Source organism: Delphinapterus leucas, chromosome 5 (assembly GCF_059928025.1).
Source record: "Delphinapterus leucas isolate spDelLeu-1000000601 "Yukka" chromosome 5, BTC_Dleu_Yukka2, whole genome shotgun sequence".
NCBI lineage: Eukaryota > Metazoa > Chordata > Mammalia > Artiodactyla > Monodontidae > Delphinapterus > Delphinapterus leucas.
Genome location: NC_143133.1, coordinates 130,221,095 through 130,235,424, shown reverse-complemented (window position 1 = coordinate 130,235,424; position 14,330 = coordinate 130,221,095). Strand labels below are relative to the sequence as shown.

General features: G+C 37.4%; 1 protein-coding gene across 8 annotated transcripts in view; it reads left to right on the top strand.

Moving 5' to 3' along the window:
• The window catches only part of NUDT9 (nudix hydrolase 9), a 33,774-nt gene that overhangs the window by 2,341 nt on the left and 17,103 nt on the right, over positions 1–14,330 (top strand). For 5 of the 8 annotated variants that reach the window (XR_002645811.3, XM_022582274.2, XM_022582273.2 and 2 more), the window contains exons 2-4: positions 3,503–3,742; positions 7,141–7,236; positions 10,353–10,439. Coding sequence is in view for 7 of the 8 variants with exons in the window: in XM_022582274.2 (XP_022437982.1) it covers positions 3,503–3,742; positions 7,141–7,236; positions 10,353–10,439 (423 nt within the window). In the remaining variant the exon portion in view is untranslated. Of the gene's footprint in view, positions 1–1,232; positions 1,268–3,502; positions 3,743–7,140; positions 7,237–10,352; positions 10,440–14,330 lie in introns of all 8 variants that reach the window. The other 3 variants (XM_022582278.2, XM_022582276.2, XM_022582277.2) reach the window with 3 other exon arrangements.

Genomic DNA, 14,330 nt, shown 5'->3' with positions numbered 1-14,330 from the left:
CTCTGATTTGACTGTGAAGGTATAAAAGTGAAGTTTGCTGAATAATGTTATAAATAAAATGTAATAGAAATATAATAAAAACAAATTTGATTAATTCCTTGTTTGAAGACTTAGTTAGGTTATAACCAAATCTATATACTTATATACCTATAATATAAAATTTATTTTCATAATACTTCCCTTCAGTTTTATTGAGATAAAATGGATATACAGTACTGTATAAGATTAATGTGTACAGCCTAAATATTTGAAATACATCATGAAATGATTGTCACAACATGTTTAGTGAACATCATCACAGATAAATACAAAATTAAAGAAATAGAAAAAGAAATTCTTGTGATGAGAACTTTAGGATTTACTCTCTTAACCACTCTCATATATTTATATAACATACAGCAGTGTTAATTGTGTTTATCATGTCGTACATTACATCCCAAGTATGTTTTTGTCTTATGACTGGAAGTTTGTGTGTACCTTCTGACCACCTTCATCCAGTTTGCCCTCTAGCCCCGCCCCCTGCCTCATTACCACAAATCTGATCGCTTTTTCTATGAGTTTGTCTTTGAAGTATAATTGACCTACCACACTACGTTAGTTCCTGTTACACAACATAGTGATTTGATATTTCCATACATTTTAACTTGATAACCAGGGTAAGTCTAGTTACCTTATGTCGCCATACAAAGATAACATAGTTATTCCCCACATCTTACATTTCATACTCGTGACTCATTTATTTTGTACCTGGAAGTTTGTACCTCAATTAATCTTCTCCCTTTTCCACTTCTTTCCTCCCCCTACCACCCTCTCGTCTGGCAACCACCTGTTTGTTCTATGTATCTATGACTCTGTTTCTGTTTTGTTATGTTTGTTTATTTGTTTTGTGTTTTAGATTCCACATATAAGTGGAAAGACAGTATTTGTCTTTCTCTTTTCTCTGTGTGACACTTCACTTAGCATAATACTCTCTGAGTCCAACCGTGTTGTCACAAATGGAAAGATTTCATTCCTTTTTTATAGCTGAGTAATATTCCACTGTGTGTGTGTGTGTGTGTGTGTGTGTGTGTGTGTGAGAGAGAGAGAGAGAGAGACAGACAGACAGACAGACATCTTTATCCATCTTTTGATGGGCACTTAGGCTGCTTCCATATCTTGGCTATTATAAATAATACTGCTGTGAAAATGGGGGTGTGTGTATCTTTTCTAATTAGTGTTTTTGGTTTCTTCAGATAAATACCCTGGAGTGGAATTGCTGGATCATATGGTAGTTCTATTTTTAATTTTTTTGAGGAATCTCCATATTGTTTTCCGTAGTGGCTGCACCAATTTACATTCCCATTAGCAGCGCACAAACGTTCCCTTTTCTCTGCATCCTCACCAACACTTGTTATTTGTTGTCTTTTTGATAATAGCCATTCTGACAGGTGTAAGGTGATATCTCATTGTGGTTTTGATTTGCATTTCCATGATGATTAGCAGTGTTGAACATATTTTCATGTTCTGTTGGCCATTTCTGTGTCTTCTTTGGAAAAACATCTATTCGGATCCTCCACCCATTTTTTAAAATTGGGTTGTTTTTTTATTTTTTTTTTTTGCGGTACGCGGGCCTCTCACCGTTGCGGCCTCTCCCGTTGCGGAGCACAGTCTCCGGACGCGCAGGCCCAGCGGCTATGGCTCACGGGCCCAGATGTGGGATCTTCCTGGAGCGGGGCACGAACCCACGTCCCGTGCATCGGCAGGCGGACTCTCAACCACTGCGCCACCAGGGAAGCCTGTTTATTTCATTTTTATGGGATAGATTACCAGGAATGAAATTACTGAGTTGAAGGATATAAGTATATTCATCATTGATTGCACTTAGTTTTCATGTCTCTATCTGGAAGAGTTCTTCTAACTTTATCGTTCATGACCTTAGTGATTTAAAGAGTATGGACCTTTATTCTGTAAGTTATCCTTTAATGTGGGTGTGTCATATATTTCCTCATGTCTAGACTCGGGTCATATATTCTTGTAGGGAATACCTCAGAAATGATTGCTCTGTGCTTTTCACTATATAATATCAAGAGGCACATGAATTTGACTTATTTCACCACCCCATAAAGTTGGTGTTTGTCCCATCCGCCATTTGTCTCAGGAAGGGCAAATTGTTACAGTATTGTGAGAGCTGGGGAAGGGAGCTGTCATCAGTTTACCATGTTCTCAGAATCCCCTTTATCATATTAAATATCCTAATTTAGGGTCATTAGGAATTTTAATCTCTAAGAATAATGAGAAGGCATTTAAATTCTTAGGAAGAGAAATGAAAAATTTTTGTGTAGGCTGTGAGGTAAAGGTTCAGTTTTTTGTTTTCTCTTTTTTTGTATATGCTATCTAGTTATTTCAGCTCTACACCTCTTATTTTACTCTAAAGTTTATAATTTGTACATTTATCACAGTCTGACTTCAAGTAATATTACATTACTTTGTGTATAATGTAAGAATCCTACAACAGTATATTTCCACTTCCTGTTATTCTTTTGTGCTATTTTTGTCATACATTTTTTACACATGTATGTTAGACCGTAAACTATTTTTTAAAATTGATTCCTTCGTGTAGACCTAAGAGTCTTCCTTTACATTTGTTTTCGTGGTTGAATTTTTATAACAAACTTATCTTCCCCAACATTTGTGCTAACAAAAGTAAACTTCTGTCCCTTTTTCTCAATGAAAATAAATTCAGTGAATAGGTTTCAATTAATAAGATTTAGCAATATTTTTAAAAAATATTTATTTATTTATTTTGGCTGCACTGGGACTTAGTTGTGGCACTCAGGATCTTCGTTGCTGTGTGTGGGATCTTAGTTGTGGCATGCAGGATCTTTAGTTGAGGCATGCAGGCTTCTTAGTTGCGGCATGCAGGCTTCTTAGCTGCAGCATGCATGTGGGATCTATTTCCCCAACCAGGGATTGAACCCGCGCCCAGTGCATTGATAGTACAGTGTCTTGGCCACTGGACCACCAGGGAAGTCCCTAACAATATATATATATATTTTAAAATAAATTTATTTATTTTTGGCTGTGTTGGTTCTTAGTTTCTGTGCGAGGGCTTTCTCTAGTTGCGTTGAGCGGGGGCCACTCTTCATCGCAGTGCGCGGGCCTCTCACTATGGCGACCTCTCTTGTTGCACAGCACAGGCTCCAGATGCGCAGGCTCAGTAGCTGTGGTGCACGGGCTTAGTTGCTCCGCAGCATGTGGGATTTTCCCAGACCAGGGCTCGAACCCGTGTCCCCTGCATTGGCAGGCAGATTCTCAACCACTGTGCCACCAGGGAAGCCCCCTAGCAATATTTTTGTATTTGAAAATAATCTCTCACAGATTTTGGATCTTTACACTAATATGCATCAAATTAGAATTTTCTGATTTTTAAGTCTTTGAAAAGTTCTATTTTGTGGTCTGTGAATTAGGTTCTTTAATTAATTAATTTTGTACTTATATAAAACATTTTTCTTTTTCCTCCCAGTAACTCATTTTCATCCTGTGGATTTCATCTTAACTCCAACATGATGTCTGGTTCTGATGGTACCAAAGAGAATTCCCACAACAAGGCTCGGACATCTCCTTACCCAGGTTCAAAAGTTCAACGCAGCCAGGTTCCTAATGAAAAGGTAGGCTGGCTTGTTGAGTGGCAAGACTATAATCCTGTGGAATACACTGCAGTCTCTGTCTTGGCTGGACCTCGGTGGGCAGATCCTCAGATCAGGTGAGTAAATTAGTTGGTGTTAGCCGGGTGTAAGACTTTTGGAGAAGGTAATGGTTGTATTTGTAAATTATCATTTTATAGTTGAAAAATAGTTTTTATCCAGTGCTTGACTTTATTATAACTCAGTTTCCACATTTGCTTGAATTCTTTTTTAAAAATATTTATTTAGGCTCTGCCAGGTCTTAGTTGTGGCACATGGGCTCTTAGTTGCAGCATACGGGCTCTTAGTTGTGGCAGGCGGGCTTCTTAGTTGCGGCATGCATGTGGGATCTAGTTCCCCGACCAGGGATTGAACCCAGACCCCCTGCATTGGGAGCACGGAGTCTTACTCACTGGACCACCAGGGAAGTCCCTCACATTTGCTTGAATTCTTGCCAGAGCTATTCAGTTCATTTTTGTTTATTCTTTTGGGGGTTTTATGGTGATCTTTCCAAATAGGTAAATCTATTTTGTTGTGGAGTTTTTTACTTTATGAAATGACAAGTGGTGGTCTCTGTTTTTATTTCTTTTGTTTGGGTTATCAATAACACCTTTTGTGGTTATTTTCCAACATAGCTAGACTTGTATTTGAATAGTGAATATTTTTCAGAAACTTTTTCCAGATTACTAAGAACAGGATGGTGATAAAATTAGACCAGTGTGAAAAGATAGAAAAGGGATAGAAAAAGGAGAGAGAAAGAGGAAAAAAAAAAGTCAAGCAAAAATGTTTTGACTAAATTCAGAGAAGTGCTGTGTTGATTCATGTTTTATATTTATGTTTCTTTTGATAAATATAATGATAGAGTTGTAAAATGTGCTAACTGTGAGCTAGGCACTGTACTAAATGTTTTATAACCATTGTTTTATTTTATTCTTATAACTATTCTGGAAGGCAGACAGGGTTGTTATTTCTACTTTATAGAGAAATAAACACACACAAAAAATGGAAGCACAGAAAGTTTGTCCTTTGCATCTGGTCGGTCATGTAGCTAGTAGATGGTATAGCTTGGACTTGAGCTCAGTCTGACTTCAGATTTAATGCCCTTAACTACTCTGCTAAACTGCTGCCCTAGGTTTGGAACATTTTATAAGTTTGATTTAATGGGTAAATTTATTATAAATGATCATCCTCTCAAGGCCTTATTTAGTCAGTTAAATAAGAACTTTTGCTAGTTGGATTGATCAGTATTAGTTCATTAGGTTGTTAAACTTTACCAGGTCACTTATTGCTGTGACTTGATTTCTACCCACAGTTTCCTTATTTAATCCAAAGGTGTGTTTGTGATAGTACCTGGATTATTAATTAATCATGAAGCTAACTTGTGGAGAAATTATTAGCTGTAAATGAGTTCCATTTCCCTCATTTTAGAGGATATACATGTTTACACATATATTATACATACACATTATGTACAATTAAAATTAATGATGTTGGCAGGGGTGCTATACAGTGTAAACAGAGGAAGACAATACATCTTCTTATTTTTCATTCAATTTGTGTTTTAAAAGTTAAATTTGTATCACTATCTAAATCAAGCTTTATTACTAACGTTAATGCTTCAATTATAACTAGAGTCATGCTTTTTTTTTTCCCCCAGAAGATGGCTCCCTTTATTTATCTAAAATTTTATTATGAAACATTTCTACCATACAGAAAATTTGAAAGAACTTTATGGGGAACACTCATAAATCCACCACTTTGATTCTTTTATCAACATTTTATTATACTTATTTTATCACATATATATCCATCTATCCCTCCTCCTTTCATTTTTTTTTTTTTTTTTTTTTTTTTTTGTGGTACGCGGGCCTCTCACCGCTGTGGCCTCTCCTGTTGCGGAGCACAGGCTCCGGACGCGCAGGTTCAGCGGCCATGGCTCACGGGCCCAGCTGCTCCGCGGCATGCGGGATCTTCCCGGACTGGGGCACGAACCCGTGTCCCCTGCATCGGCAGGCGGACTCTCAACCACTGCGCCACCAGGGAAGACCCCATCTTGTTTTTTTGATGTATCAGTACATCTCCCCCTATATACTTCAACAAGTATTTCATTAACTAGTATTCAATATTTATTTAGTTTCTTTTCTTTTTAAAATTTTTATTGAAGTATATTTATTTACAATGTCGTGTTAATTTCAGGTGTACAGGAAAGTGAATCAGTTATACATGTACATGTATCCACTCTTTTTTAGATTCTTTTCCCATATAGGTCATTACAGAGTATTGAGTAGAGTTCCCTGTGTTATACAGTAGGTCCTTATTAGTTACCTATTTTATATATAGTGGTATGTATATGTCAATCCCAATCTCCCAATTTATCCCCCTCCCTCCTTTCCCCCCTGGTAACCGTAAGTTTGTTTTCTACATCTGCGACTTTATTTCTGTTTTGTAAATAAGTTCATTTGTACCATTTTTTTAGATTCCACATATAATGGTGCATTTCTAGAGTCCCAAGAGCATTATAAGTCTGGTTTTATAATTTCATGATTTTTACCATTTAATTATTTTTACATGTGTGTTCAATGGAAGAATGGTTAGAAGTCTTGAGAAAATGTCTGGATCATTCAAGTTGGAAATTATTTCCAAAACAGAGCACAAATATATCTATTCTCTTGCTTATTGGAATTAAAGCAAGAAAAAAAGTGAAACTTATGTCAGAACTGCCCGTGAACTGTTCAGTGCTATATAAATATTCACTGTCAGTGCAATTATATCAGCGATTTCATAATGGGGAGGAAAGTAGTTTATTTACAGCTTAAAAAAATTTTTTTTTGAGTATGACATACATGCAGTAAAGTATACATTTCTTAAGTATGCAGGTGTAGCTCAGTAAGATTTTATATTTATATAACTCTGTAATCCAGAGCTATATCCAGATCAAATCTGGAACATTTCCAGCATATTGTATCTATTTTAATCTACATCATGGTTATTATGAAGTTTGTGGGTGAATTCATGTTTTGTGGGTTTACTTTGATCAAAGTATTAATCAGTGTACATTTGAAGAAATTAAAATTACTTTGAAACAGTAGAAACAACAAAATATCAGAATGAATCTTATTTTTAGAACTATAGGAACCATTAATTGCCATATTGTGCCCACGGACAATTCCACTTTGCTAATAGTAACATAGACTTCCTTGTAGTATGTGGGAGGAGCTCCAGTGTGTCTGCCATTAGTCCTTCCCAGAGGGGTTACAACACATATCCTTGTCTTACAAGGTGTTTTGGTTAAACAAATTTTCTTTTTCCAGAAACTGTTTTGAAGGAGTTGATGAATATGTAAATGAAAACTAACTAAAGTTGTAACTAAAAATTTAGTTTCAAGGATACTGCTTTTATAAATAACTGACTGGCATTATTAAGCTGTTGGTAGTATTGGGTCATTATTTCTTATTTTGCATTGGTATTCTCATTACAGTGAAAGCAGCTTTTCGCCGAAGTTTAATGAAAAGGATGGGCATGTTGAGAGAAAGAGCCAGAATGGCCTGTATGAGATAGAAAATGGAAGACCTAGGTAGGTACTGGGGATGGGACATCTTACAATAATGGTCTTTAAAAGGTAGAAAATACTGTCAACGAAAATTCAATTAACAATCAAGGTAAGAAGAATGAAGGGAATTTTATTCAAACGAACTGAGGATTATAACCCGGAAGACAGACTCTCAGAAAGCTCTGAGAACTGTTCCACCTGTTCGAAGGTACAGTCATATACATTTTCGAGATGAAGGATTGTACATTAAAATGACACACCGATATTTCACATAAAGTTCACCGAAGATACATAGCCCAGGTGAGCACATGCAAAGCAAGCAGCAAGTCACCATGCCATCTTTCAGAGTTGGGAGAGAATGCCGTTCTTTTAAGAAGCTACATTGTTAGTGTCAGAATAAAGGGGAAAAAAGTGGATTTTTATGGTCAAGCAGGCACTCCCATCTTTGAGGAGGTCTGGTTAATGTGCAGTGCAGATGCATACTGCACATTAAGGAAGGAGGGTGGAGGCCCAGACGGACACAGAAAATTTTATGTTTAAATTTTCTTGTCCTGCCTTAAAATATACATTTTATTTTATCAATATAATTAATGTTTATTGAGTGCTTGTATATACCAGACATTGTATGAAAGAATTTATGTATGTGATCTAATTAAATCACCACAATAACCCTGTGGGTGGATATTTTTAGTTCCATTTACAGGTAAGGAGAGAGAATGTAAGTTGTTTGCACACAGTGAGTAAGTGGTAGAGACAGGGTTTGAATGCATCTTCTTGTAACCTTACCTTGAAGTAGAAATAATTACAGTTGACTCTTGAACAAAACAGGGGTTGAACTACACAAACCCACTTATACATGGATTTTTTTTCAATAGTAAATATTACAGAATTACACCGTCTGAGAGTGGTTGAATCCCTGGATGTGGAACCACGGATACAGGGGGACCGTGTATACAGAGGGCCGACTATAAGTTTATACGGGAGCATTGATCAAGGGTCAACTGTAATTGAATAAATTAACAGAGAAGGAAAGGATTAAAAACTGTATTTCAGTAGTTATTTATAAAATGAGATAATACCTTAAAGTAAGAATTTGTCCAAATATATAAGAGTAAAAATAAAAATAACCCAACAATTTAACATCACGTATCTTTTTGTACTTTTTTTATTTTTAATTTTTTTTTGGCAGTGCTGCACAGCATGTGAGTGGGATGTGGGATGTTAGTTCCCCGACCAGGGACCTAACCTGTGCCCCCTGCAGTGGAAGCACAGAGTCTTAACCACTGGACCACCAGGGAAGTCCCTCTTTTTGTACTTCTAAAAATGATTTTTCTACACAACTCCAGTATTTTCCATTTTCCTTAAGAAGACGTTATACAAGTTAGGAAGAAATGTAAAAATTAGCATGCCTCAAATAAAACAAAAAAAGGATCACAGATTTGGTAATCATGCTTATTACCTCGTAAAACTGTTGCAAAAACTAAAATAATTTTAGTTCTTCTAAGACTTGGAGATAGTAGAGCTCCTCTCACCCCAGCCTGGTCTTTCTTGCTAAATTCTTTCTTTGTTCATTACTTACTTGCCTTTCTATGTTATTGAACCTTTTCAAGTCAAACTCTCCTTGCATTTGACTTACTCCTCAGATTCTTTTCTGGGTAAAATATATTAAAAGACATGCACATATATAAAAGTATAGTCAGCAAAGGCAAGATAGCCTGTTGTTTTAGTCAAGACTCTCTGACTAATGGAAACCAGCTCTAGCTTGCTTGAGTGAAAAAGTGAAGTTTACCACAGGGCCATAGGATCATCTCAAGCCCAGAGCAGAAATGCAGCTAACTTTAGGAAAGGGTGGAGTTGGAAATCCATTAGAACTGTCTCTCTGCTTTATGTCTGCTTTTCTTTATATGTTGCCTTTGGTTTTCTTTTTCTGCAAACAAGTTTCTCTGCTGCTCAGGCTATAGCATAATCTATGTGTCTTTTCTACAGCTTCTAGTTTATAAGTAACAGGCTTGGTCATCTATAAAAACTAACATTATCTCTCTTAACATTGGCTTTGATCCTTTGTATTCAGGGGTGTATGGTTACATGGAATAAAACATAGCTGCTGACCACCCTGCCCCTCCTCCTGAATTTGAAAAGTAGAATTACCATCACCTGGCCAGGTGTCTTGTCTTTCTGTTTTTATTTGCAAGTCTTGCTGAAATATTTCTAAGTCTAGTATAAAACAATATAAAGATTCACTCAACTTTAATAAAAGTCACAGGCAAGACCAGAATAAAAAGAGATGGCTGAAAAAGAAAATTTGACAGGTTGTTTATTTACTTTCACATACTGGGAGGATCAAAGATATAACATTAAATAGGTAAGATTGCAGATTAGGGCATTTCATTTTACATAATGAAAGTTGAACATTTAAGGAATATTGGAAGAAACTGGAAGAAAATCACTCAGGCGTGAGTGTTGCTATGTTTATCTGACAGACTTTTTAACATTGGGTGTGGCATTAGGTTAAATAGTAGTTGGCATTTTTATAAAATTGTTATAAAAATTGAGTTTGGTATATTTGAAATCTTGAAATATTAAATACTTCTATCTCATTATATGCTACAAAATATCTATTACTGATAATAAAAATCTAGTAGAACCCACTGTGAAACAATGGACTTTAAAATGTAACCAAAACTATTTGAGTGAGACAGGTTGTAGGAGAGTGGAATGGGAAAAGAGGATGTTGAGAAAGTGAAGTGTGGGTGTCCTCAGTGATAAAGCATTGCTGTCGCAGAGGTAGACGATGATTAGGTTCAGAGCATTTCATTCTTCCGGATTTGAGTCCAGTAAGGTTCTAGTTTGAATTTTGAAGTATAGGTGAAAACTGAAACAAATTCTTATATTGTAGAACAACTATGGAAATGAGATCCTCCTCCTGGATCAAGCCCAAAGCTTAAGACAAGCACGAAAGAAAAGTTAAATAACACTATAAGGAAATCTGTACTTTGAGTGTCAAATATGTAATAGTGCTACTGGATTTGTGTAGAGATATTATTTCCTTCTTATTGCTCTTACTACCTTGTTTTGGGCCATATCAAGTTGTGTTAAAAAAGATGAGCACATTCAATTGATTTTATGGGTTTTTTTTCCAGAAATCCTGCAGGACGGACAGGACTGGTTGGCCGGGGACTTTTGGGGCGATGGGGCCCCAATCATGCTGCAGATCCCATCATAACCAGGTAAGAACTAAAAACACATTTCAGTAGCAAAGAGCTGAGTAATTGGATAAATACAGACTGTAACCATGTTTTTACATATGCATTATACACACACGCACATGCACACACACAGATGTATGTATGTATATGTATGTGTTTTTATATAGAGTCATCCCTTGGCATCCTGGGGGATTGGTTCCAGGACCACCCCCTGTGCCTCAAGCAGATACCAAAATCTGTGGATGCTTAATTAAGTCCCTTACCTAAAATAGGGTAGTACATTCGGCCCTTCTTATCCATGGGTTCCACATCTATGGATACAGATAGCTGACTGCATATACGTGTATATATATGTGTGTGTGCACACAGACACATATATATATATACATTCATATGCACACACATGAAATCTATATTTTAAAGGGACTTTATGTAAAATTATAGTGATGTGATTTAAGTGTAAAGTTGTAGTTTTATGTTGTGTGAGTAGGTTAGGCAACATTTAAACAAAGTTAGTTCACCACACATTTATTGAGCATCTATTCTCAGAATTGAGTAAGTGCTTTGGTGCATATGAAAGAGTGTAACAGTCCTAAGTTTCTGTTTCCTGTCATTGAGGAGCTATGTTCTCATTTGCAAGATAGAAAATATTAAATAAGGAAACATGTGAAAGTAATATGGATGACACAGGATACTTCAGAAAAGTAGAGAATCAGATGTGTGGGACATACTGATGGTAAACCAGAGCACCCAAGAAAGGTATTATGAAGAGGTAGACTGGAGCTGAACTAGAAGCTTAGATAGGGGGACGGGAGGACGCCTAGGAACAAGGCTTGTAGTAATATCTATTTGCGTATTGAGAGACAGTAAAAAGACCAGTTTGGTTGAAACAGAAGATCCTTGTAAGAGAATAGTAGATGATAAATTAGACTTAAAATTAAGTGTTACGCCATTCTATTGTGGAGAATATAAAATGCCAAAGTTAAGGAGTATGAAATGGAGCCATTGAAGGTTCCAGGACAGGGGGAAGGCATTCTCTTCCTGAGGCAGATCTATCTGGTAAGCCAAATCATAGTCAGAGGGTTTCTCGGTCAGCATGAATCACAGTAAAGGAGGTAGGGGAATGTAGTATTTAGATGGACTTAGCCATCTCCACTGGAGTCGTCTTCCCAACACATGTGGAATATTCCATCATCTCTGTCATTCTTTTATTTATTTTTTATTTTTAGGATTTCTTCACTGACAACCTCTCTTCTCACATGTGATTGTCATTTTCCTTCTTTAAATAATGCAGATACCCTCAATATTCTTGCTTTTTTAGTTTTGATATTTTGAGGGCTTTCCTTTCTTACAGGAGACTTTGTTCTCTCTGATCTGGGATATAATAATGATTTCATAGTTTAACTCTAAGAAAGCTTATTTTCAAGTTTCTGGGGGAGGTACCAATTCTCTCCCCATCTTATTCTCGTACTTGCCCGTCCAATTTCCTCTGACAAAAGGTATCTTTATCCCACACCCAGCCGCAGTTTTATTTTCCATCTATTCATTCATCCATCTACCCACCTACCTGCCTGCCTATCTACCTACGTACTGACCTACTTCTGTCCATCTAGAATTCCTTCAGAAACTTTACGGTTTAAGTGAGATGAGAAGAGTTAATATATTCTTATTAATGAATGTAGTTAAAATAATATAAGTAAATATTAATGGTAGTATCAGTTTCTTTTGATTTTGGTGAGCCTGTCTAAAGACAGGAAGGTGTGAAATATTTGAAGCAGGAATGCTAGCAAAGGGACAAGAAGCAGAAAAGGGAAGCCAGAGTCTTGAAAGTTAAGCTAGTCTCTAATTAGCTTATCATTATCTGTGGTGAACCAAATAGCAACTGAGAGTAAACATGGTGATTGTGTGTCATTTTGAAATGGTAGACTTTTTGAACTTTATTGTTATACAGATGAGAAAACTGAAGGCTTAGAGATGGTCCAAGGCTATAAAAGAGCGCACAAGTGGCAGAAACTAGCTTTCAACAGTAATCTTAAGTTGATTTCTTTGCTATCTCAGTAATACATATATTATTAACTGATGAGTCCCTCCAGATAGATGAGTGGCAGTAGAAATGGAGGGAAGAGAAGAATGAAGGATGTTGAAGAAAGAATCAACAGGATTAAATGAACTGTTAAAAATATTGCTTTACTCCAGGCACTCTGCTAGGTGCTATTATTAGTTTCTACATTTGTTTCTCACAGGAACTCCTCAAGGTAGGTATTGACATATCTGTTTTATGGTTCTGAAAGTGGAGACTTACTGAGGTTAAGTGACTTGCCTAAATCATGTAGGTCTGAAATTTGAAACAGGGGTATTTGGCTCCAAATATTGTGCTTTCTCTTTTACACCAGTATTTCACTAATGAGTAATCATAAGAATCACACAGGCACTTTTATTTTATTTTATTTTATTTATTTATTTATTTTTTTTGCGGTACGCGGGCCTCTCACTGTTGTGGCCTCTCCCGTTGCGGAGCACAGGCTCCGGACGCGCAGGCTCAGCGGCCATGGCTCACGGGCCCAGCCGCTCCGCGGCATGTGGGATCCTCCCGGACCGGGGCACGAACCCGTGTCCCCTGCATCGGCAGGCGGACTCTCAACCACTGCGCCACCAGGGAAGCCCCACACAGGCACTTTTAAAGCAAAGATTCTGTCCCCTTTTCTTCCAAGTACTTCATGATGCAAAATAGCATTGAGTCGTGCAGAATTTCACATTCTTGTTCAGAATCCCCAGGGAAAGTGTTAAATTTTTAGATTCCCAGATACCTCTTCTAGAGACTTCCCACATATAATGGGAAGTTATCAGAAGTTCCTGTATATCTTTTAAAGTCGAAATGAGAGGGGAAGTGTTAATAATATTATTGTGAATAAACTCGGGTCAAAAGTTAATGGCGGGGGCTTCCCTGGTGGCGCAGTGGTTGAGTCCTCCTGCCGATGCAGGGGACGCGGGTTCGTGCCCCAGTCCGGGAGGATCCCACATGCCGCAGAGCGGCTGGGCCCGTGAGCCATGGCCGCTGAGCCTGCGCGTCCGGAGCCTGTGCTCCGCAACGGGAGAGGCCATAACAGTGAGAGGCCCGCGTACCGCAAAAAAAAAAAAAAAAAAAAGTTAATGGCGGTATGATTTTCTTTCCTGTTTGGTTAGAAACAGGAAGGTGTGGACCTCAGAAGTAGGGAGGGAATATGAATCATACATAGGAATATCATTAGCATTTAATAAATGTTAATGAGGTTCACTAGTTAAAATGATATATTATTTCTGTTGTATCAAGAAATTTTGTTTTAAATTCAGTGACAATGTATTTGGTACTAACAGAAACATAGCAAGAAACTACCCTGTTTAAAATCCTTAAATGAGTCCACTGAGGATAAAATCTGAGAATGTAAATGTGACACGCAGGCTTCTCATCGTCTGCATGGGCCTGCCTTTTTGCCCAGCAGCATCTCTCTGTGCTCAGCTTCTCTTCCCAGGGCTCTAGCCATGACTGGCCGGCTGGCTGGCTGGCTGAGCAGGAGAGGCTCTGTGTTAGTCTTCGTTTTCCCAGCTCCTTGCACGTGAGGTGTAGTAGGTGCTAGTAAACGTTTCTGAGTGGACAGAGCCATCATTTGCCACCTTATCCCTCCTCTTACCTAATTAGTGTAAATTCTGTTTGTTTAATTTAAGTAAAACAGTATAGTGATTAAGAGTGCAGATTCTGGAACCAGATTGCCAGGGTTCAAATCTTGGTTTACACAACTTTTTTCCTCTGCAACCTCAGGAAAGTTATCTACTTCTCTGCGCCTCATTTTCCACATCTGTAAAATAAAAACAATAATACAGCTACTTTATAGGCTGGTTTTGAGGCTTAAGTGGATAAATACATTAAAGCACAAC